The sequence below is a fragment of the Oryzias latipes genome, chromosome 18, assembly GCF_002234675.1.
Source record: "Oryzias latipes chromosome 18, ASM223467v1".
Taxonomy (NCBI): Eukaryota; Metazoa; Chordata; class Actinopteri; order Beloniformes; family Adrianichthyidae; genus Oryzias; species Oryzias latipes.
Genome location: NC_019876.2, coordinates 25,699,030 through 25,724,632, shown reverse-complemented (window position 1 = coordinate 25,724,632; position 25,603 = coordinate 25,699,030). Strand labels below are relative to the sequence as shown.

At 41.9% G+C, this 25,603-nt stretch overlaps 1 protein-coding gene across 2 annotated transcripts; it reads left to right on the top strand.

The window, feature by feature from the left end:
- The first annotated feature begins 2,930 nt into the window (after positions 1–2,930).
- Positions 2,931–25,133, top strand: sh3tc1 (SH3 domain and tetratricopeptide repeats 1). Of its 2 annotated transcripts, XM_023966131.1 has the most exons (19): positions 2,931–3,103; positions 3,612–3,683; positions 7,224–7,354; positions 8,152–8,257; positions 8,629–8,769; positions 12,211–12,409; positions 12,535–12,611; positions 13,621–13,816; positions 13,899–14,029; positions 14,929–14,967; positions 15,065–16,417; positions 17,301–17,441; positions 17,519–17,740; positions 17,816–17,996; positions 19,763–19,913; positions 20,621–20,743; positions 22,132–22,282; positions 22,876–23,072; positions 23,153–25,133. In XM_023966131.1, exons 1-19 carry the CDS (start codon positions 2,989–2,991, stop codon positions 23,399–23,401), a joined length of 3,975 nt encoding a protein of 1,324 aa, XP_023821899.1. In that variant the 5' UTR covers positions 2,931–2,988; the 3' UTR covers positions 23,402–25,133. The 2 variants fall into 2 exon arrangements, with proteins under 2 accessions (XP_023821899.1, XP_023821900.1); XM_023966132.1 differs by lacking the exon at positions 3,612–3,683.
- Positions 25,134–25,603: the final 470 nt, after the last annotated feature.

Below are 25,603 nucleotides of genomic sequence, written 5' to 3'. Positions count from 1 at the left end.
AACTTCTTCTAACAATAAACCATTCTGACAGTAGATCAGCCCTGTTTGCATCATTTTGGCTCAGTTATCTGACCTGTTAAAAATCCCAAATAATTGACAAAACTTTATTTACAAAACAGTTAACCAGAATTACAAAAACAACATTTATTCAAACTGTTAGCAAACCCTCACATGTTCTCCCCGTGCATGCGTGGGTTTTCTCAGGGGAATCCGGCTTCCTCCCACCGTCCAAAAACATGCTTTATAGGTCAATTGGTTAGTCTAAATTGTCTCTAGAGTGTGAGTGTGCATAGGTGTGTGATTGTGGCCATGTGATAGACTGGTGACCTGTCCAGGGTGTCACCTGCCTTCACCCATGAGTGACCGGGATAGGCTCTGGCAGCCCCGTGACCCCAAAAAGGAGAAATCGGGTTTAGAAGATGAATGAATGAATGTTAACAATGTTTTTCAAAGTCAAAGGGCAACAAAAAAGGGATAAAAGATCCGCATGTGACTCCAGAGCCACAGGTTACAGATTCCCACTTAGAACTTGACAGAAAGAAACATGTCAGGGCTACAATGTGCACTAAATCCTGTCCAAGGCTCTTCAAAGATGTCCTTCCTTTACTTAAAACAGTTGTTTTTTTGACAGGCTTGAAGAAAATGTGAGATTAAATGAAGGCCTTTACAACTCCCGAATAGCAGCTGTTGTATTTTTTATAATGTTAACCAGCTTTAGAGAAACAGGAAACATCTGTGTCATTTGCAAAAGAATCAAACATGCAGTGATCCTCAATTCTCACTAATCATAATTTCAGTTACATGGAGCATTTTAAACGATTGGAAACATTTTCACACCGGATTATAAAATTTACGATCAACGTTTCACATTTTTGTGATCCTTTGTAATTTGCTGAGCCGCTCTTGTTAAACATTAATGAAGCAAAAACAAAAGACTTTGGACTCAAACTCGTGTTTCTCATTATTTTTAGCTTACCCTTCAGTTACTGCCAACCTTGTTTCTGACTTCTGCTGAAATTCTGCCAGAATTCCCTTTTCAGAACCACAACATGGAGATTCAAAGCAGTGGGCTGCAAACCAAAAAAAAACGAAACAAAAAAACATTAAAGATCATATTTTGGCCATTCAGCCATGTTTTGGCCCATCTATGTAGTTTAGGAGTTTATTCATGCATTACGTTTTACATTTTTTTTATATTAATATTCTGTAGTGCATCCTCTTTTTTAAAAGAAATCATCAGTTTTTATGTAAAAATGTTGACATTTTTTATTTTCCATCTGTCATGGTGACTTTTTGTCAAAGTTTGATCTTCCAAGTCTCTCAAAGGAATTTTAAAAGTCCTCCAACCATCTTTTGATCTTTGGTGTGTGATTTGGATTTTTTTATCTTTTGATTGTAAAAGTTTTCCCTGTGGTTTTTTTTATTTTAATTATGCCGATTTTAGGCAACATTTAAAAAAAAACAACAACAGAAATTTACCTCTAAGTTGTGGGTGGGACTGTTGTGACGCTGTAAACCTGCCCCCTCTTCCCGTCACCCATATCTGTTTACCCATTTTCCCGCTAGCTTACAGCCCCTCACAACCCCAACCTGACGTTAACCGGTGCAACCAAAATGCCGTACAGTTTAGATCCAGATTCCAGCTCGGACCAGTAAAACAAAGACATTCATGGATCTATCTGTCTGACAGTGGATGCATCAGAATGGAGCGGAACAGGGAGCTTTTGGGCTGCTGTTGTAGTTTCTACGTCACAGCTACAAGCTGTTTCAAACAGCATCCTTTTCTTCTTCTCCTGAGTCACAATGATTTGAATAAAACAAACTCAGAAATGCAATTTTAGGTTTATTTTTATTTATGTCCTCCATCATCAGAAAAATTGCTCATCTGAGTGGGTCTTGATTTTTATTGATTGATTATTTTGTCTCTCTATCTATCTTGTTTATGTTTCATGTATTTATTTAGTTTTTTTTTTTTACTCCTTTCCTTCATAAAAATACAGCAGCACTCTCAGCCCTGACATGCAGCTCACCCGAGGAAACCAGTTCTGCCCATGCTGAGATGAATAGTGTGGGGGGTAAAGGTCTCAATTTTTGTACAACCACATCAGCTGACTGTGTGCAGTAAAGGAGAACCTGATGAGGCAGGGAGTTTGCCCAGATCTCCTAAAGGCCGCATGATTCTGTGATTGTAATGTTTGCAGGGGTCTTAAAGTCATTGGAGCTGCTCCGGAGGAAAAAGAGCAGCAGAATGACAGAGGAACTGAGCAGAGGAAAGGAAATGCTGAGTGGGTTCCTGCGGGGTTTGAGGGGGCCGCTCAAACTCTGGAACATGAACTGACCTGAGCTCCATCTGTGCAAACTGACTTTTTGTGTGTCCTGCTGTTTCCTGTCTGTGTGTTCTGTTGTTCATTCAAGTGACAGAACCCACAGAAAACAAGTTCTGCAGCTCCCTTTTATGACTTTGTGTTTCAAAGATGGAAGCATCATTTTTTAACTTAATGATTATTAACTCAATCACTTGAAGTTGGACTCAGATGCAAAACAAAAACTTTGAACATCCTGAGGACGGAAGAGGCGGGAAAGACTTCAAAAACTGACCAAAAGGGTTCATGAGCTGTCAGTGACAAGTAGACCGAAAAGTATAGATGCTTTAGAATGAAACCACTTTATCTTCATCATCATTATCATCATCACGGACTCTTCCTTCTGCATCACGATGCATGAATCAAAGTTTGAAAAATACGTTTGAAAACGTTAAATTAAGATTTTAAATGTATTTTTGTGTAATTATTCATAAATAAATGGGATTTTTTTGGTCATGTTGAATTAGTTCGGTTCGGTTGCTGCAATAACGCCTTGGAACCTTTTTTATTGCGAAAGGAGAGGCGGCCACGCGCGCCCCACGCGCTGGAACGGCGCCGCGCGCGCCCCGCGCGCAGCCAGGTCTCCGTGGTCACGAGCGAGCGGTGACACTGCGGTGAGGAGGACATGTCAGCCAGGTGGCACCGTGAGCCGAGCTGGGATCGGAACCGGAGAGAGGAGCCTGTGGACGGGCAGCCGGGGCGGCGCAGACAGAGCAGCACCGGAAACAGGAGCATCACGGGTCAGAACCAAACTTTCAGTTCGAGAGGATTCTGTCCGTCCTCAAAGACAGAAGTTGTTTCCATTTATTCTGCGTTCTATCAAGCTTTCGCGGTTTTTTTAAATGTTGGTCTATTTTCCAGACAGAACCGAGTCATGATCCGTCATAGAACTACAGGTGCTTTATCAGCATCTTTTTTAACGTCTTTGTTTTCCTAAAATCTTGAATAGGTTGTGCTTTTATTTGCACATGATGCCCAAAACGTCTCTCCGATTAAAGCAACTCTAATTATAATGCTTCCCCCACCATGCTTCATTGTAGGGACAGTTTTCTGACCCAAGCATGAGATGGAAGAAGAAAAAGAGGTTTATTCACAGCTTCAGCAGGAGAAACACAAACGTGGACGTCTGTTAGTCGCTCAGATGTTTCTCCTAAAAAAGCTTCTGATGCCATCATGCAACACACATGACACTGCTGTTTGGATCAAGCGTTGATCAGCGTGTCGACTTAAAGTTTCTTCTTTTTGCAGCTCGAGCTTTTTCCAAAGATACAATGAGTCTGAAGAGGAATCTGTCGGCATGCGAGGAGAATTTTCCAACAGGTGATCCTTTCTGTTTGTGCTGAGAAGAACCTGCATGAAGATCAGATACAGAGGAAAAAAATGTCTATTTACGTCTGCTTGTGCTCAAACTTTGAGGCTATTTGTTCTGCAAAACTAAACCACGTCGTTCGCCGAATGGGGCGGCCACTGTGTAGAGGTAGAGCGGCCAACCGCTGGCTGGAATATCACGCGTTTGGTTTCCACCACTTGTGAACCCTACGCTGCTTCTGGTGGTTGTAGGTTGGCGCCAGTGTTTGGCAGCATCAGTGTGTGAATGGGACTGTGACTGTAAGGCCTTTGAGGAAGGTAGAAAAGCACTACACAAGTAAACACCGTATACATCTCCACGTTGGTGTTGTCTGTGTGAAAAGTCTAGTGGTTGGTTCAGATGCAGCTCTGTGAGCTGAAACCCTCCTTCCTTGTTTTCTAGATAAAATATCCTTCTTTTCTAACAAACCGCTCTTTTTCAGTGTTTGAACTACCGGGAGGTTTGGGCAACGCCAGAATTTGGTTTCCTGGTATCCTCGTATCGTTGGACAAAACCGGTTTTCCCCTTCCTGGTCAGAGCTTGTTTTGGCTTCAAACATGCAGTCATACCTCCTGACATTTCCGGGTGTTTTTGTCAGTGAAAACTAATGTAAACTAACACAACACCCTCACACACACACACACAAGTACGCACACACACTTCATTGACTTTCATTGTCATTGTCGTTTCTTTCACTTCTCTAACGTGTTCAAAATGCAGCTGCCCGTCTTCTGGTTGGATGACGTACTAGAGACCACATAACGGCAAATTTAGCATCGCTTCACTGGCTGCCTGTGGATTTCAGGGTTCGTTTTAAGATCTGTTTAAATCTTTACATGGTCTTGCCCCGCCATATCCGTCTGAGCTTCTCTCTCTTTGCTCGCCGGGCCGGCGCCTCAGATCAGCTGATCAACTGCTTCTGGAGGTACCGAGACGGAAGCTTAGAGGAGACAGAGCTTTTGCTTTCGCTGCTCCAAAGCTTAGGAACTCTTTGCTGCTCTCCTTAAGAGAAGCTCCATCACTGTCCATTTTTAAAACCCGTTTGAAAACTCATTTGTTATGCTCTGGCTCCTAATCAAACATGAGACTTCTGTTATTTTAGTGTTCTTTTACTTTTTTGTTTTTATCTCCTTATATTTAATCTTGTTTTTTAACGTGTTTTAGTGTTTGTTTTCTTTTATTTCTTGTGTTCAGCACTTTGTGTCAATTGCTGTTGTGTGAAAGTATAAATAAAGTTGAGTTGAAAAAGTATATGAGAACTGGAACTAGCGAGTGTGACGTTACCCATAGAAAACGGTTTACTTCCGGTCTAACCAAATGAAGTCAATTCAGTCGCCATTTTTTCCCCAATGAGGTTGTCGCCATGTTGGAAACAGACCATGTCAGTAAGCAGTGATTGGTCCGAGCCAGTCTGAGTCAACTTTTCTCTATGGTATTTCAAAGTGGGTTCGAGAGAATCCTTCAGTCAGAGATTTGCAACGTTGGACGTGAGACCACATACTTTTATCGTGGCATCTGATTGGCCAGTTTATAACTTGAACCACACACAAAAAAAAGTGAAAAAGTAGGATTAAGAAAAATGCATCAGAGCAAGATACATGATTGCTCAGTCATTCTGACAGAGTAATCGCTGTTTATTCAGGGTTTTGGCTTTTTGGGACCATCAGGTACTTCCTATGTGGAACGCGAGGGACGGGTCACTTAGTCCAGTTTTCTTATACAGTTAGTGGCACACACAAACACAACACATACACATGCAGACACTTATAGTCCTGAAAAAAGTTAGGACAGGGTTCTGAGGCCAGGCTGTCCATAATTGTATTTTGGTGTGAAGTTGGACTTCTGGAGTCTATAGAAGATAGTTCTGAAACCTGGTTCAGTGCCTTTGTAAGGAACTGCAACTGGGTTTGTGTCAAAGTGGTTATTGGAAGGTCAGCATTGGAGTTGAACTTGCTGTTTTGCTTGATTCAGAAAAGACTGTCAGCTGACTGCTAATTTAACCTTTGTGCTATCCAAGGCACTTTAACATTGGGAGTGGGGTCATCTGGACCCCACTAGACAGTGCGCTAAATCTTTTTATTTTTCAAGGATTCTTGATCTTCACGGGTCTCCATGGATTACATGAAATCCTCTCCACCTTTATCCACCTGTGTCAGGGTAGAAATAAAACGTCAATGTAAGGGTGGGGTCAAAATGACCCCACAAGATAGGACAAGGGCTAAAGGGGGTTATAATCCTGTCAGATTGGTGTGAAGCAACAGCTGCTTCTCATATTTTTCAGTCTTTTCATTTTTGACAACACATAGGCATTCACATAATAAAACAGTTGATGTAAAAACACTTAGAGGTCGGAGCAAAGTGACCTTAGAGGGAATAATGCCTGAGGATTTATTGCGTTTTACACCTTGAACCCAGAAGTTCCTCTGGAGTCACTCATTAAGCTTTAAATGGCCTTTTTTGAGTTTACCTGAAGCTCAGGAGCTGGTTATTTTTTAATCTCTGCTGGAGCTGAGCTACTGAATCAGAAGCAGAACTTTAAATTCTAGGTTACATGTGTGGTGATTTGAAGGTTTAACAAAAAGATCATTTGATTACTTGGACTGAAAGTTTATTTTCTGGCCTTAAGCTTGCTTCTTCGGTCAACTTTCATGCGTGAAGCCGTAGTGTGTCACAAAGGCGCCTGTACGTGCTTCAGAATATTCTGTTGTGCTGAAATGTATTCTGGATTTCCCTCACAGAAAAAAATTAATAGTAATGGATTCGATTTATCTGCGCTTTTGCAGACGCTCAAAGCGCTCACAATGTGTCCATTATTCATTCACTCCTCATTCATTCTTGGTGATGACAGAGGCGTGGCTGCCAGATCGCGGCTACGGTCCCTCTGACCATCACCGGAACATTCACGCACATTCACACACCAGTGGAGCCACACTGGAGGCAGGGAGCCGTGTCTTGCCACCGGACATAATAGTTGACATGGGGAGCAGGGATCGAACCCCCGACCCTTTGATCATTGGACAAACTGCTCAACTGCCTGAGCTGCTGTCGGTTTACTCCGCTGTTTGGTTTTCTGATGCCATTACCAATGTTTTATGTGTTTTTAGTTAGTAAATTTGGATTACTAGATTATGGCAGGGATTATTATCAGAAGGAAATGACTATCATGAACAAAGATTGCCGTTTTTCTTGGAATTTTAGGAAGCTTTGAGAAAAAAAAGATCTGCAGATCTCAGTATTTACTGGTAAAAAAATGGTTTAATTTAAAAAAAAGTTTTGCTCTAGTCAGTACTTTATTCATACGAAGTCACATTTTAGGGTTAAAAGACGCAAAAGCAGCTTAAATATGAACACATTTTATATGCAGTTGGACAGATTTGTGAATGAATGTGATAAATATATCGCGGCTGAGGTAAATGTTATTATTTGTGTTTGTTTTTTACACAAATGAATATGGGTCATTTGAGCAGGAACAGCATGGGCCCCCTTTGAACCCAAGTGTGTCTCCTTTGCAGTCCTGCCCGTTCTGCTGGACGTGGTCCGAGGTCCCGACCGTCTGGCCGCGGACGAGGAGTCGCAGGACCTGCTTAGGGAGAAACTGCGCCTCCTACAGGCGGACTGTGATGGAGTCAAAAACCTGTTTGTGGTGCGCTCCGTAAAACATGTCCTCTTTGTTCCAAAGAAGGTTTTTCAAATGAAGGAAAGCTCTTCTGAGCTTTTCAAGACGGAGCAGCTTTGATTTTGACTTATCCAAGCAAACTGCCGTGTTTGCTTAAAAATCCAAGAACTTCTTTATTCTCTTCTGTTCCCATTCTTCATTTTTCTCTGCTGTAGTTTAGTGACCATTTTAACAGAGTTTTACACACTAAACGGTACTCTTGCATAATCAATCCTAGTCTGTAGTCAGTAAAACTTTGCTTTTGTTTGTCATAAACAAAGCCCTTTCACATTTCTGAAGCATCAACTTCATTAAAGTTCTCCCACCAAACCTTTACAATCTTGTCATCATAAAGGAATAATACAGTAGCCAAGCTCAGCCAGTTGTGCGTCCTGAAAGTTTAGCATTAAACCATTAATTTAAAACAAATGTAAAAATGTGAAAATGTAAAGTTCAGAGAAGTTTGTCATTTTACTGATAATCTATTGTAAAATGAGGAAAAGATGTCAGAAAACCCGCCAAAAGGTATACTTGTCTAGATAGTTATGATGTAATTTTCTTTTCTTTTTTTTTACTCTTAAAAAAGTTACACTGTGTTTTGTTAACCCACAGTGTCCTACTACACTTCAGTGATAGTGTTACTTTTATAATTGAACTCGTATCTGTTCAAATGTTAAAGCTTTTTTGTGTATTTCCCTTCCTGTGTTCTTCCTATTCTGCAGTTTTCCTCCTCCATATGTGACAAACTGAAAACAAACATGGATTTAACCTCTTTTCTGTTTTAGGAGCTGTCAGCTGAACTGGTCTCAATCAACAGTGAAGAAAAATCCATTTATGTGACATTCAAAACATTTGAGGAAATTTGGAAATTCACCACATATTACACCATAGGTATGGATTTGAACTGAGGACATCCATAAGATCCAACAATTCTGCTTCTGTACAAAAGCATGAACAGCATCTGGAAATAAGTTTTATATATCTGTAACATTTCCATGTAATCACATAAAAAAATCAAATTGGAAATCATAGTTTTAGTTTCTCTTAGTTCATTAAAACAAAAATGATTTTTTCATGAAACCCTAGAGATACTCAAAGGTGAATCATTTTAAACAGTTGAATAGAAATAGCTGTATTGGATGACTTTCCCATGTTTGCAGAAAATAGTGTGATGACAAAACCCACATCTAAAGTCTAAAATCCTTTTTCCGCCCCAAACGTTCACATGACATTCCCTCTGTGCTCATGCTTTTCTCCTACAGGTTTCCTGGGTCACTGTTTGGAGGATTTGTTGTTGGATGAAAAAGTCTGGCTGAGTTCTTTGGAGGAAAATGTTGGTGTTGGGGTTTCCATTCAGGAGGAGGCTCTTAATCTATTTCACAAAGGAATCCTGATGCAAGAAGGTGAGTGGAGACTTCTAATGTCAGAATTGTGTCTTTTCCGTCCAGCCCTATGAGCAAACTATGCTTATACGGTCATGAACTTAAACCTTTTGCTTGCCGTCTGAGGCACGGGATGGCTGACATGAAGCTCTTAAGCATGACTACATTTTCCTCCATATTCAAAAAAATACTTACAAAAGATCAAAAGGAAAGGTTGAAATTTGTGTAAAAATATTTAAGGTAAAATGTTGGGATAATACATCAGGTTAAAGAGTGTAATGAGAAACAAAAGAGTTATCAAAACATACTGTAAAATTAGCATGAACCAGCATTTTGAAGCTGATTAGACAGTTTCTGTTTAATGGATATTAAAAACTTGCTTTGCTTAAAGACAAAAACAGCTTTATTAAAGAATAGTTACTGGTCAACAATCATAATGACCGGTTCTTTTCCCATTTGGTAAAGGGTTATATTGGAGAGACCAGTACTGATTGGTTTTGGTCAAATTTAGATGAAAGCAATGTTTCTTCATCCATGCCTGATGGGCTGTGGGGGCGCTTAGATGCCACCGTCACTGGGGAATAAAGCTATGTTCAAGCTAAGCTCACACAGGCCTTGAAAAGTCTATGTAAACGGGTACGATTCGGGCGTCCGCGTTCAAATCTCTTGCGTTCACACGTAGCTATGCCAATTTTTATGATCATTTTTGGGCTCTACGTAAAAAAAAAAAACGTGCCCATTAAACATTCATTGAAAGGTAAACCAGTTGAACTGTGACCAATCAAGAACTCGGATTTTACAGCGATGTCCCTTAATTCACGGAGGTACCAACCGCTTAAACATTGATCATGCAGAAGAAATTAATAATTGCGGTTCCAGAATTCTATGACACCAAGTCTTTCATATATCAGAATAGAGCTGTGACAGAAAAAGTCTAGATTAAGATTTACAACACATTTCACACCAAGCCTCTTCCAACTGGCATGTGCTAGTATATCATATGCTAAAAGAACCAGCGTTTAGCTTAAACTTGAACACGCGTCACATGCCTGGTTAACATAGCAGAAATGCCATATGTATAGCAGCAACATAAAAACCTATAATGTGTGATGTGAGCACTTCAGATAGCCATACGCTTGTATATAAACCAAAAACCAGGCACTCCAACACTGAGCCATGAGGTACACCTTTGTTCCTAGGGCATGGATTAAAAACAGTTTGACAGGTTGAAATGAACATGTACATCAAGCTTAAGGGAACTGAGTGATATTTTTTGAGTAGAGTTGTAGCTTGAGAGTGTGTGAAGGAGGTGAGGAGTGTCTCACAGACTGGTGATGTTTAGTTATAGCATGGGATTTCTGTCAAAAATAAACTAGAGGACATTTGTTGGTCCAGCCGATATGCAGCAAGCAGGTGAAAAGCCAACAGATTGAGAAGACTGATGGCTGATTGAGATGATATTCATTGGAGGGACAAATACTAAGACTAACACATGTTTGCTTTTTAGCTATGGAGCATCAATAATTCAGAATTTGGCTAATACTGACTAATACCTCCCAGTTAACTGTCTTGATAATTCTGGACCTGAAATCTGAGTTTGATACTGTTGATCACAACATTATGATTGCACGCCTTTGAAATGATTATGGTCTGTCTCGGTCTGTTTTAGATTAGTTTGTGTCATACCTTACCGGAAAAACCTTTATCAAAGTTGTACGTTCATTAACCTCTGAAAGGAAAAAAAAAGAACTTGTGGCATTCCCCAGGGTTCAGTTCTTCGTCATTTTTTTATGCGATTTCTCTTGGGAGACACAAATTTAACCACATCACTTCTGTCCTTCAGTCACTACACAGGTTTCCCATCCGTTCCAGAATTCATTACAATCTCTGTCTCCTCACCTACCAATGTGTCCATGGAACTGGCCCTGCCTACCTTAGTGACCTTCTTTCCCTGCACACCACTTCACGAATCCTCCACTCAAATTTTACTCATTGCCTTCACCAACCAAGGACCAGGCTAACCCCAATGGGAGACAGAACCTTTCAGGCTGCTGCTCCTTGACTCTGGAACAGCCTCCCAGAATCCCTCAGAGCCCCACAAAGCCTTGACACCTTTAAAAAAGGCTTAAAGACATTCCTTTTTCATAATGCTTTTTAGTACTTTTTTGTTGTTTTTTGTTTTCCTTGTTATTCCTGTCCTGTTTTATAATGTAGCACTTTGAGATTATTCTAGTAAATGTAAAGCGCATTCTTTCTAAATAAAATGTATTATTATAATTTTTATTATTGGGAATCTTTTTAGTAAATTTAGCCACATTTCATATCATTTGTATGCAGACGACATTCAGCTTTACTATTCCTTCCCTAAAACAGACAATGATTTTTAAGCAATCTAATAAATTGGTCAGGATATTATTAAGTCATGGTTATTTAATAACCATAACCACACTCAAATGCTCAGAAGAAAGAAACAATTATTTTTTTTCCAGATAACAAAATCCCTTTCATCAAACAGCACCTTGGGTCTCTGAGCTCCTCTGTCCAGTCGAGTGTCAGAAACCTTGGGGTGTTTGACAAATCCCTACCTATGGAAGGACACCTTAAAAGAAAAAGTCAAAAATTGCCTGTATCATCTGAGGACCTTGGCAAAATTGAAAAACATCTTATCTAGACCTGACCAGGTGATGATTAATCACGCTTTTAACTGTTTTAATAAAAGTTCTTTAATGTGCTATCCAAGGCATGTTAATGTTTGGAGTGGGGTCATCTGGACCCCAGGTAGCACAAGGGTGAAAACATCTCCAACTTGTCCAAAACTCTGTGGCAAGGTTTTTAGCCAATAAACAATCACACATTACTCCTTTAATGTCCTACAGTTACATTTAGAGTTGATTTTAAAATTATACATCTAGTTTTTAGAGGCTTGCATGGACAGAGTCCTGAATACATTGCTGAACTTTTAACCCCCTACTCTTTGGCCCGGTCCCTGAGGTCTTAAAAATAACAATTTACAAATCCCAAAAACCTGCTATAAAACCAGAGGAGATCATGCCATTCAAGCTGTTGCTCCTCATCACTGAAATGACCTCCCTTTGTCATTATGGGTGTTTAAAAAGTCAGGTCAAGATGTTTTTAGTTAATCTAATTTTGACTTTTATTATGTTTTTACTTTATTTTTACTGTCTTTTACTTTGTCTCTGAAATGTGTATGATGAATGGTTGTAATTTTATGTTTTACTTTTGTGAAGCACTTTCTAATATTTATCTTAGAAAGTTTCGCCGTAGAAATAAACATTTACTTCTAAAAACCACGACCGAGTTGGTAAAATAGAGCTGATATTTTTGTGGCTGCTGATTGGTCAGATGGTTCAGCAATAAAGTCAAATTAGGAAGTGGTCTAATAAAAATGGTCCCACAGATTTTGCTGAGTTGCACTGAGTGGAACCCCATTTCTGTCCTCAGGTTCACTGTTTGCGAGTTGCAGTGTCAGCCAGATGTTTGACAGCTCCACCTCTGGTGCAGACCTGTACCTGGAACAGGGAGACGTCGCACAGTTTGAGCCTCCCTTCCTCGGCTCAGGATGGACCGTCCTCTGCCTGGCGGATGGGGCTCGGGGCACAGCACCCAAACTGGCCTTGGAGCCAGTTATCCCCTTCCATCAGTGAGTCTCTACCACCTCAAGGCTTGATTGATTCTCATTAATGAAGAGAAGGCTCTCTTCTGTCAGCGGGAAGTGACTGGAATTCAGTCTGATGCTTCAGTTGCATGACTGTGGTTTCTATGCAGATGGTTTCTCAAATCCTGTCCAGAAAGTATTCTAGTCGGAAACGGAAAACCTGCCTGTGACTTTCCTTTGCAGTTTGGTGAGTTTATCATTAAATTCATCTTTTGCTTGGTGCTTCATTTCCTTCTATCCATTGGACGGTTGCTTTCGTGAAGTCTGTTAACTTCTGATAATGGACACCTCGGAGGGCATTGTCCCGCTAATACCATGGTCACTTATATTCAATCATTCAATTTTTAGTACTTTAGTCTTGAATTTTCTTTCCAGTTTAAATATCCTTTTCATAAAAAGTGGACTATTTGATACGTGGTGTGGTGCGTTGCCTTGGTAACAGCTAAGCCATCCTTGACATCGGTGGCAAAGAAAAATGATAAATATGCTGATTGTCACGTTGGGTTAAATCAAGCATCAGTTCAGAGAGAAAGTTCACCTCTTAACACTTGTTTTTGTCCAGATAATGAAACAAAAGTTTGTTTCAAAGAGGCCATGGCAGGGATACAGAACATTTGGACCATGTGACCGGAGCTTCTTCTTTTACATCCTCACTCTCCATTATCGCTTTTTAATCCACACCCAGCAGCCAATCAGAATGGAGTATTCATCTGGACTATGGTATAACAGCCAATGAGATTGAACCTGAGGGAAATTCCTGTAGTTAGACGAGAGGTGGGCTTGCATCACCACTGCACCCCAACTCACGATCAGTTTGTGTGGCGACAGGAACAACAAAACAAATGCAGCACACATTTTCAGCCTAGGATGACAGATGCTCATTTTTGATTCCATCCATCACTTTCATAGTTTGCTAACCCCCCAAACTCCCAACACTTATTGACAATGTTAACCTAAACGAAGAACAATCTAACATTCGAGAGAACATCTCCTGTTTAAAAGTCTGTTCAAAGTTCCTTTAAAAAAATAGGGAGGATGTGCAACTTCAGCTGGAAAACTGTGCATATTTGTGTCAGTTTTGGACAGTCTGAAGCTGCTTGGTGGCTGCAGGTCACAGCTCATAGTGATGAGTTGCATCACAGCGAAAAACAGCCCCTCCCATAAATGCTCTTGTGCTCCTGTTTAAACCTCCTCAGCCAGAGGGAAATGCGTGGCCACACAGACACATGATGCTGAGGGCCCGGATGAGCTGAGCCTGGCACCCGGTGACGTCATCATCATCGTGGGACCTCTGCTTTCCTGTTTTGACTGGTTCACTGGGAAGAAGGAGGCAACCGGAGAAGTTGGTCTCGTAAAGACGAGTTTTGTGGAAGCAACCTCTGAAACCTCGGAGTGAGAACATCACCAAGTACAATCTCATGGGTTTTAAAGACCAACCCTGAACTACTTTGTTCTGTTTTCACCCCCCTTGTAGCTCAGGCGATGTGTTCTTAGACACAAAGGAATGGATGTTCGAGTCTCAGAAAGAGGAAGAAATCATCAAAGAATCAATGGATAAGTTAAAGAGAAAATCTCTGACTGATGCTGGTCAAAACTACAAACTGGGTAAGACCGACGGTCATTTGTAGATCACATCTCTCTATTTGAAGTATTTTATGATTTTTTTGTTACTACTAGCAATTGAAACTCCCCTTGATTCATGTATGTAACTAATCCAATCCACAGGATTCCTGCATGTTTTTCAGGTATTTTCCTCAACATTTTAAAAAACATGTAGAAAAATGATCTATGATTACAGTGCAGATCAAATTAATTACTTTATAAAAAGCAGCTCCTGAAGAAAGTGCTGAAAACTATGATGCTCATAACTTTCACATATTTATTCTATTAAGAAAATTAATAAATATGACCCAGTGATAGAAAAAATAAGCAGTAAAAATCAACATTAATGCTTAAAAAATAGGCAAGCTCATAAGGTAGCATTTTAAGCTATATGTTCACCTCGGCAACAGGCGTTCAAGCGACCACTTCCTTTAAAAAAACGGGGGATTCCAAATTCTTCCCCCACCCCACGACTTCTCCGTACCCCTACATTTAGCCTCTCAAGCGGAGAGATTTGGAAAAATAGCATCTCTGATTTCAAACCTTACTACCACTTGATGATGTCATCATTAGCCGCCGGAGAGCTACGTTAGTGCGTAGCTGCTAGGGGTCAGAAAATATGACATCGGTTTTAGAACTCAAAACCATGCTAAAACAAAAAAAAAGTCATTATTTAAATGTAAACCTTCAGAAGAAATGCATTTCTTCTTCACGGCACAGCTCGACGTGGATCACCCCACCGGTTGAGGGATAGTTAGCCTTAAGTCACTATGTGTTCCCTCTAAAAAAACAAATGCCCCTTAAATTGGACTGTGGCAGAGAAGTAGATTGTAGTTTTAAACTTATTAATTTTTAGGGTCTTCTTTTTTCAGTTAATAATATTCTCTTTTGTCCCATTTCAGATACCATCCATTACCAAGACTCTGAAAATAAAACAGGATGTAAGTATTAGACGTCTCTTTGGACTTCTTTATTGTTCTGTTGGAGTTTCTGCCTTACTGTGTCAGTGTAAATTTCCAATCCCATTTATCTTTTCAGCCAGCTCCTCTCCAGACACTAAACCTTCACCGAAAAAACTCAGGAAATATATTCGGAGGATTCTAGCTCCAGAGAAATATTCAACTTCAGCTTCTTCAGTGACAGAAAACGAAGTTCTGGAAGACTCCAGACAGAAGACATGCCTGCCCTGCTTCACTGTTCATCCAGTTGTCGAGGGAGAATGCAACACTGAGAACTTCACTCCCTTTTTTTGCTTTTTGGATGGACAAGATTACAAAGAGGAATTTGGTTTTTTGTACAGCCTGAGTTCTGATACTCTCAGCTCCACCTTCTTTGAAGGTCACTCTGACGACGACGAGCTTATTTCCTTCCTGGGTGTTGCCAGGGAAACAGCCAGGAAGAGACGCCTCTACTGGATGCAAACTCGTTTGTGTTTTCTGCTGGGTAAGCTCTGTGCCGGGAAGTTAAAGTTCAGCCAGGCTCGAGTTTACTTTGAGGAGTCTCTTGGTATTCCGAGAGAAACCTTCACAGACCTCAGGCTGCTCGCCAGCATCTACTCCAACCTGGCAACCATTTATCTCCTGCAGAAAAACAGAGACAGCTTCTTTGGGGTCGCAGAGCGCCTCAGTGCCTTCCTGCTGGGAGTCCCGGACTGCTTGAAAAGCTTAGAGGACAACAATGTTCTGAAATACATGCTGAAGAAGGCTGTTCTCACTCACAACAAAAGGGCAGAGGCTCGAGCTTGTTATCTGTTGGCTAAGCACCACTGGATGAAAGGAGAAGGAAGTCAGGTTATTCCTTATTTGGAAAGGCTTCTTGTTGTTTGGGATGAGGCTCAGAGAAGAGAGGACATCTCTCCTAGTCATGGATACCTGATCTTAGGAGAGCTGTACAGAAAACTGCACCTTCTCCACCTCAGCACCAGCTCTGCCAGAAGAGCGTCTCTGCAGCCCTCTGCCCCGCTGTCTGACTGCCTGGGCAGCATGATGTTGGTTCTGAGCGATGCTGACGGCCGCGGCGGGACAACAGATCAGGAAGCGTCTGTTCCACCTCAGCTGGCTCCGTATTTGTATCGCTCGCTTGCGGTCATTGAGGCGCAGGAAGAAGAAGGAGGAAGTCCTCATCACCGGGCTCTTAGCCATCAACTCACCCTGTGTCTCTGCCAGCTATTCTACAAGTACAAAATGATTGATCATGCAATCCGTCGCATTCATTCCCTCATCAAAAACAAGTGGTCCTCAAGGGAAGTCCCCATCTCAGCCTCCGACAGGAACAGCGCCCTCATCTGGCTGGCGTGGCTTCACATCGAGAACAATCAGCCCTCTTATGCTTTAGACATCCTAAACTTGTTTTTAGTGTCCATGTCTGAACACTGCAAATCTCCTCAGAAAGGTCAGTACCTCATATGTGACCCCACACTCAACCTCTAATGCTACTTTCCCATCAGGCATGTGACACGTGTTGAAGAAAACGCTAAACACGTATATGTTGTTCACACTGGGCAAGCAGGGAGGGGCTTCTTTTTCTTTTACTGTTTTGTTTTGTTTTACTGTTTACTACTGCATGTCCAGCACATACAGTTGGAAGGTGTAAAATGTCAAAGTAGTGCAAATCTGGAGAACCTTGCTCCTGGCTTTTATTTTCACAGCTCTATTCCAATGCATAAAAGACTTGGTGACAGAATTCAGGCCGGACACAGACCGCAATTATTCATTTCTCCTTCATGATACATTTCTAAACGGTTGGCACTTTCGTGGAATAATATGGACGCCATCAATACACCCCCACCAAATCCTGGTCCCTGACTGGTCAAAGTTCAACCTGGTTTGAGTTTTAATGCATGCTCTATAGAGCATTTTGTATGTGGAGGCTGTAAACAGCCATTAACCCTTGTGCTATCCAAGGCAACATTGGGAGTGGGGTCATCTGGACCCCACAAGACAGTGGGCCGAACCTTTTTTTCCCCCAATAATTATTTAACATAATTCAAAAAAAGCTAAAGCTCCTGTGTAAAGGCGTTAAGTTCTCCAGCTTTCTGCAAAACGTTCTGCTACATTTTATTAAGAAGCTGCCATTTCACAAGTCAACCTTTTAAAAAGGAGTTGATCAGTCCTGGTCCTCAAAATCTACAATCCTGCCTGTTTCTGTTGCTGCGTTGAAACAGCACCTAAGAAATGAGGGCTGTTCATTCATTTGTTCAAGTCTTCTAGAAACATCCTCAATGCTTTTGAGCTGTAGGTTTGTGGATTCTCTAACTTTGAGACTCTCTAAAAAGGAGTGGTTCTGAACATGCGCGGTGTGGCTCTCCGCTGCATGGGCGACCACCGCAGAGCCGCAGAGAGCTACCAGGCTGCCGTGGACGTCTGCAGAGAGTACGAGGACATGCCAAACTGGGCCGTAGCTCAGGCAAATCTGGGTGAGACTCCGTGACGTCAGAGTTGGATTTGTGCACTGAACTCAGATCCCACTCAGCATTTCTTCAATTTCACATAGGTCTGCTGTTCCTGAAGGCGGGCGCCAAAGGGTTAGCATGGAGAAAGCTGACTGAGGCGCTTCAGCTCTTCTCCGAGCTCAGTGAGGAAAACCATGAGGCAAACTTCATCACAGTGTTGCTGGAGCTTGGACAGCACTATGTGGAGCAGCGGCAGCTGGAGTATGGGAAAGGATGCTACGAGTGGGCTCTGCTGCTGGCCATGAAAGCCAAATTAGCAGACTGTAAGCATCTGACAGCGACATCATGACTGCAGCATCCTTGCCGTCCTCTAGTTTCCCCTCGTTGTCTTTGTTTAGATCAGCTCAGTGCAACCAGACACCTGTGTCATCTGTACGAACACGAGAGTCCAGACCAGGCCCAGTGCATCATCTACAACCAGCACCTGATCCAGCTGCTGAGATGCTCTGGAAGCAGAGCAGAGGAGGGAAACGCACTGGAAGCAATCAGCCAGTTGTACCTGGCTCTGGGCACAGAGAGGTGTGTGCATGTGAGATGAAACATCCCCCTGTCATCATCATTGTGGTGGGCGGAGCAAAATAAAGCAAGGACAGCAAGAATTATATATTAAAAAAATTATATTTATTCTCACTAGATGTACAAAATAGTCCCTTAAAAGAGGTCAAAGTCACAAAAACTTTAACAGAGGAGGAAAACTTAACTAACTGAACAGACAAACAAACCTACTCAAACTAAACTAACTGGAAACACAAGGTTACATATATAGTAGCTGTAACTAGACAGACAAGGGGGAACTGAAAAAGACCAAGAGAAGCTACAAAATACAGCAAACAAGCATGATAAATAATAAATCAAATAGAATTCAAAGTAAAGAAATATTCAACACAAAAAGAGTTTCTTCTCCCCTGGGCGATGGTTCAGTCCAAATAAGCACCTGCTGAATATAGAGCTTCTGCTGACTGTAGTGAAGTTTAAATCAACGCCCGTGAAGCACAGACCAACTTTGACACAACTAGGCTGAGAGCAACACTCTGATCAGATCATTTCAGTTAGAAGTAGTGACGTCTGCTAAAAAACTACTGTGAAAAACACATTTTTACTTTAGTTTTTTTATTTTGTGCATAATCTTATATTGTTAATAATAAATAAAGCAAAACAATGAAAACTAAAGAGCTGTTTTGGAGCCAAAAGAAGCTCTTTTTAGTGAGCCGCTCCAAATCTCAGAGAAAAGCAGAGAAAAGCCGGGATTTCCACCAGAACAGTGAACCCACTCTGGCAACCATGTGTCAGTCTGGTATATGGGCAAAACAAACAGCTTGACCTTTGACAGACCGTCAATGTGCTCGACAAGTGATGTGAGCGACGAGACCTCCTTTCCATTGGTCACGTGATTTGCAGTCTACTCGAATCACTTCTGAGCGACACTTCCGGTAAAAAAAAAAAAAAAAGTCAATGTCGTGTTGAGACGGAAGTGTTGAGCTGGACACCTCTAACTCACTGGCATGCGTTCTTGTGTCAGGCCTGACTTGGTGGTTCCAGCAATAAATAGTAGCAACAACAACAATGGTAACTCAATAAAAACTCAAGACATTCAGATCATGAACACTGTTATACTGCCATCAATGACATATGGAGCTGAGACATGGTCACTTACCAAGCGCCAAAGAGAGAAACTGGCAATCACCCAGAGGAGCATGGAACGATCAATGCTGGGTGTTACGAGGAGAGATAAGGTCAGGAACGAAGACTTAAGATCAAGAACAGGGGTGAAGGATGTCATCGAGAAAGTTATTGAAGCCAAAGGCAAGTGGGCAGGACATGTAGCCCGAATGAAGAACCACGAATGGGCTAAGAAAACAACAGAATGGACTCCGTGGGACAGGAAGAGAGGAAGGGGAAGACCGAAGAAAAGATGGAGACATGACATCGCGCAGAAGACAGGCAGCACGTGGACCCAGAGTGCCCAAAACCGTGATGAGTGGAGTAAGATGAAAGTAAATTGAAATGAAGCTTAAAATGTGTGTTAATAAATGTTAGATTTAAACCAAATAAAAGACAAAGAATCTAAAAGTATGTGCACAATGTACAGTGAGAAAATATATGTATGTATGGTGCTGGAGGTAGCTGCCCTGAAGGGGTGGCAGCATCTGCAGCCGTCACAATCCTCACAAGGAACGCTGCTGCTTGCAGAACTAACTGCAGTGGTAGCAAGAACCTGATCTTTCTTCCAGGCATCCACCCCAGAGCCAGTTTTCTAGATGTATGCTGATGATGCATGTTTTCAGGGCGTACCGGGCCGCTCTGGACTACACTAAAAGCAGTCTCATGATCTTCATCGACCTGGGCTGGAAGGAGAAGGAAGCGTACGGCTGGCTGAAAGCAGGGAAGATCCACCACCTGCTCGGCCAAACCGAGCTGGTGGACATCTACGTTCAGGTCAGCTGTGCTGCTATTGCACCATCCTAATGCAGAGGCGGGACCTAGATTAAGAGCCTTTGGGAGAACTTTGTAGCCTTAATACATTATTGTTGTGTTTAATGGTTATTTAACGCTCATTCCTACTTAAAAAAGACAAAAGAATAGTTTAAACTGCAGGTTTCATTTATTTTTCTTCATCTGCTATCCTACACATTATTTGTTATGCTTCAATAATAAAATGTGCCATCACATATTGCATCATTCTTGTGCGTTTGTCAGTAAAAATCAACAAAGCCTTGTTTGTACCTCAGAAATGATGTGGAACAGAAAGTTTCAGCTCAAAGGCATTTTCCAAATTGCTAGAATATCTGTGCAGCATTTAAAGTCTCAAAAAATCCTCTTTTGATCCATTGTAAAGGTGCTCCAAGTGGTTTTTTTAAATTATGATTGTGCGGTTTTTAGGTTAAATCAACTGAACGGTCCCGTATTCATCTCGTAGGCAAATTTCTAAAGAACTACTGCCGATCTGCAGAAATTATGTCCTAGCAAAAGACAGGTATTTTCTTTTGTTCTTTTGTTTTGGTTAACAGCGGTGTAATCAAACTAAGAAGACCACTGGGAGCCATTTGAAAATAGATCAAAGGATGATTGGAGTGGGACGTTAAGGAGACTGATCATCTGGACACAAAGTTTGATTTGAAAAATCTGAATTTGTGTTTTTTTAGGCTGCCCAGGATGTAGCTCTGAGCACCGGACACACCAGCTTTATCCTGAGCCTTCTGGAAGCTGCGGGGGATATTTTCTGGGACAGCTGTCAGGACTATGAGAAAGCTGTCACCTTCTATAGGGTAAAAAAAAAAAAAAAACGCCTTAGTCACATGCACCCGTCTGGGTGAATCAGGTTTTTAGGTTGTCTGGGTCTGTGGAGGGTCATAGACAATCCCTCAACTTAAAGAGGAGCACAGATGTACATTAATATTAGTGTAGACTTGTGAACATGTAACATAGGATTGTCATGTGTGTGGTAAGTGTGTGTACTGTAAGTTACAAGCACTTATGGAATATGGAGGATGCTGTAGTACTATGTCCTTTACACAGCACTCTAGTCATTAGTAAGGCGCGAGAACTGGCTCCCTAATGACTTTGCGGAAATGCTGCACGCACAGGGTGTGCAGGTAATACAGACGTTTCAGCAGGACGCCTGTAGGATGTTCAGACAAACTAAACTCTTATCGTCTATTTTAGGGTGTATTGAGACTGGACACATTTGGTTAGCTTAAAGTGAACCAGAGTTCAGTCCTTTGATTCTCCGGAACATATTTTCAGTCTGAATGCACTGAACTGGTCTAGGAACTGAAACCGCTCTGACCCCGGTCGGGGGACCAGGAACCGCTCTCTGACCCATCTTTCGAGGTGGTCTTGATTCGTTTTTTAATTGGACTGAGCTTCGGTTCGCTCTGAGACTCTCCCTCCAGAATACAACCCGTTCTTGGAGCGGAAAAAACTGGATCAAAACGGCCACCTTAGCCGATCTTCATGTGATGTAAACAAAGCAGGAAGGAGCAAAGGATGAGCTGCTGACAAATGCAAAGCAACAATGGTCGTGTTCGAGGGCAGATCTTTAGTCATGTGGTTTTGTTTACAAAGCATTAGTCGGGAACACGCAAGTCCCCTTGACAGCAGACTGAATACAGACCAAATAAAAGGTTCAGGACTTGTTGACCAAGTGATTTTCCCAGTCTGAATACATCCTTCCTCATTTCTAATAGTCAAACTACAAAATCGGAGCGTGCATTTAACACGTGAACAGCACTAACGGGCTCCTTGAAAAACAATGAGTCTCTCTAACTTCACCCTTACATGTTATATGAGTGTTTGCCATGACCGGCCGCTTGCAGCATGCCCGTAGAAAACGTGAATTTTCATCTTACGGGCTTACAGAGCGTTGTACGACGTGCCAACGACGTGACCCATTAGGGTTTGCCCATTTTTCCCCCACAGACAGACAGCCTGCATCCACCCATAGGGTCAGTTGTCATTAAGGCATAAACCAAACAACATTTTCTAGACTCTTTAAATTCACCACATCTACATGCACGGCAAAAGTACAAATGGAGAGCGTCATCTGGAATGAATCATATCTAAAAAACGGCATGATGATAATGAAAAGACCACTGGGACCGCTTTGAAAGTAGACCTTTAAAGCAGAGCGGTGTCTGTGCTCTTCACCCCGCAGGACCGTGCTCTGCCCATTGCAGTGAAGATCGGCAGCTCTCCGTCCCGACTGAGGCTGTGCAACAAGCTGACTGAAGTCATGCTCGCTCTCAAGTCCTACGCCGAAGCCGTAGAGTTTGCTCACACTGCTGTGGACATCAGTGCCAGCGCAGGTGAGCACTCTTCTGCCGGGAACTCTGAAATGTGAAGGATTTTCAAAATGAAAAGCTGCAGATCAGAAGCAGAAGAACTGTAATGCTACATTCACACTGGGCTCGGGAACGCACGCTGCAGCGACCATTTCAATAAGAAGTCTAGGTAAAGGTGCATAAATGCACGTTTTGGGCTTCCACATTCAAAACTCACATTTATGCATCACTATGCAGGTTTCTACTCATTGAACGCTTGTCAAAAGTTAAATCAGTTGAATCAGGGACTCTGATTCGGTAGTGATGTATGAATTAAAAACACGGACGTCCCAGCCATTTAAAAACTGATCATGGAGAAGAAATGAATAATTGCAGCTTGTGTCCGGCTGGATAAACACGACACCAAGTCTTTTCATAAATCAGAATAGAGCTGTGAAAGAAAAAAAGCAAGATTCATAAGATTTCCACCACTTTGACATTTCACACCAAGCCTCTTCCAGCTGCAGGTACCCGCCCTGGTATCTGGTAGAAACAGTCCAACATGAACACCGTCTGCTCAAAGCGCCACACATGCCCAGTGTGGACGTAGCATAGCTTCGTGCCTGGTTTGTCTGCAGGAGAGCGTCTGAATGAGCGAGTGGCCTACCATCGCCTGGCCTTCGTGTACCAACACCTGGAGCAGTCTGAACTGTCCGAACACTACTACCTGAAGGCACTGGCGCTCTGTCCAAGTCCTCTGCAGTTTGATGAGGAAACACTGTACTATGTCAGGGTGTACCAGACGCTTGGAGACATCATATTCCACCACCTGAAGGTAAGCAAACACACACAGAGGATGGGGGATGTGGAGACCGTTCTCTGAAGGGAGACGTCTCTTTGGGTCATTCGGAGCAGGACCCGTTCGATGCTGCTGGATACTACCACCTGGCTCTGGCTGCAGCCATGGATCTGGGCAACAAGAGGTCTCAGCTGCAGCTGTGCACACGCCTCGCCACCATTTACCACAACTTCCTCGTAGACCGGGAGCTCTCCCTCTTCTTCTACCAGAAGGCCAGAAGCTTTGCCACAGAGCTGAACGTGAAAAGGATCAACATCTCAGCAGATCGGCAGCGGGTCAGCATGTTCCAGCACAACACACAGTAGCTGTGACTAAAAGGAAACTCGAGTCATTAGACTTTTAGACAATCACTTTAAGAGAAACGTACACTTGATAATAGCTATGAAGAAGATGTTTGTCTAAGGATTGAACATTCTCTGAGAACTTCAAGTGTTTTAAAGTTTGATTCACTGATGTTATTTTTCCTTTCTGCATTTCTGTAATGTTTTACGCTCCTTTGACTAACAGGAGGATGATCTTATTTAATAGAAACGACAATGAAGCTGCATCCAAGTTCCCTTTGTTATATTGTTTAACCTCTTCAGGAAAAATATACAGTTTTGTTCTGGGTTTAGACGGTTGCTCTGTCCGTTGTGCAGATTAAATCCCAAAGGAAATTATGGAATGGATTTGTTTTCCCTTGCCCATGGACACTTTGATATTAGGGCAGGCAAAGCGGGAACCAAGCCTGTGATCTTCTGATTGGAGGTTGGTCGCCCTGCCGCTGCACCACGGCCACCCTCAAAGCCAGCTGTGCCAAACATGGTGAAGGGATGTGCTGAAAGATAAACAGCAGCAACAGAATAATGGGAGGATTTGGAAATTTGTGTCCAAAAACTTACAAAAAAAAGTTCAAAATCAGAACAGAATTAGTTGTGAAACTGGGAAATGTCTAAATGTGATATAATGCCAAACTAAAGACATAAACAAATGTAGCATGAATGAAAAAGAAGCTGCAGACCTGATTTAAAGAAAGACTGTGCATTGGGCTTTGAAAGGCTGCAAAACAGATCAACACAATAGAAAGAAAACAGGATTGTGCATTCCTGCATTTTTTTAACGTGCAGGTTTTCACCACAAGGGGGCAGCATTTTCATGCTAATGAGTAAAGTGCATCCTCCTCACTGCAAAGTTTTTTTGTTTGAATTGAAGAAAAAGAAAGTTTCACAGGTTTTATTGTGTTTGGAAAGGATAAAATGCACACAGAAAAACAGTTGAAACTCCCGAAAACAAAACAAAAACACACTGGTTCAACAACTGTCGACAGAATTCAGCCTAGATCTGCTGGTTTTGAAATACAAAAAAATTACAATATCATGGAAAATGCAGTCTATATTACATAGAAATATAGATTCAAGGTTTAATTGATTTCAAGTATTAGTTCATTTTTACATAAATTGCAGTTCCAGCTCATAAAATCCAACTCAAAGCACCAAGTCAGAGGTAATTGTCTCCGTTTGGTTCAGTATGGGAATTACTATACTGACTATCCAGAAGACCATCGGTATGGGAGAGCGTCAAAAGTTCCTCGCTAAGGAGGCTGGCTGTTCACAGAGCGTCAAATCCAAGCAGATCCACAGAAAGTCTAACAGAAGGGTAACATGTAGCAGAAGAAGACGCACCAGCAAAAGAGACGACTTCAGCGGATTATCAAAAGACTGGTGAGGAGCAGAACCCAAGCTGCTGGAGGTCCAGAGGGAAATCTCCAGTAGGTCATGATTTGGGCTACAATGTCCAGCACTGGTGTTGGTAAACTCTGCTTTCTTCAATCCAAAATCACTGCAACGATCCAGCAGAATGTTCTAGAGGACTCCAGGGTTCCTTCTGCTGACGATCTGGATGGAGGTCCAGCAGGACCTGGACCCTTCCGAGACCATTAAAGATGGGCAAATCATTTTGAAAAGACTTTATTTGGATTAGTTTGATGTGATCAGAATCTCTGTCTTTATCTTTTTATAGTAAGTTAGTAATAAATTATTATTTCTCTAGAGATTTCAATTTTTCTGAAATTCTGTTTTTGACGTTTTGTATGAGCTGGATCCCCAATTTATGTAAAACTAAACACGTTTGTTCACCTTTCGGCATATACCATCAGTGGTCACCACAGTTTAACCGCTTTCACTGATCCACACTTTGGGTTTGGCAGAGATTTTCACACCAGATGCCCTTCCTGACACAACCCTGTATTTTATCCAGATTGGGGTAAATCAATTAAACAGTAAGCCTTGAATCTATGAAATTATTATTTTTCTGAACTTTCATAAATCTATTGAAAATATTCCTGAGATTCTCTTGACCGTTTCCTCCTAAAAAGGCCTCATTAATGGAGCTTTGTTGACCTCTGGTGGTCAATTAGGGACACTACATTTACAAAAAAAGGGGGAAAAAAGAACCAAAGAAGCTGTAAAATGAATAAAACATGACTTATTTACTGTCAGGCTTTTTTTTGTTCATTTCCTTTATTAAAG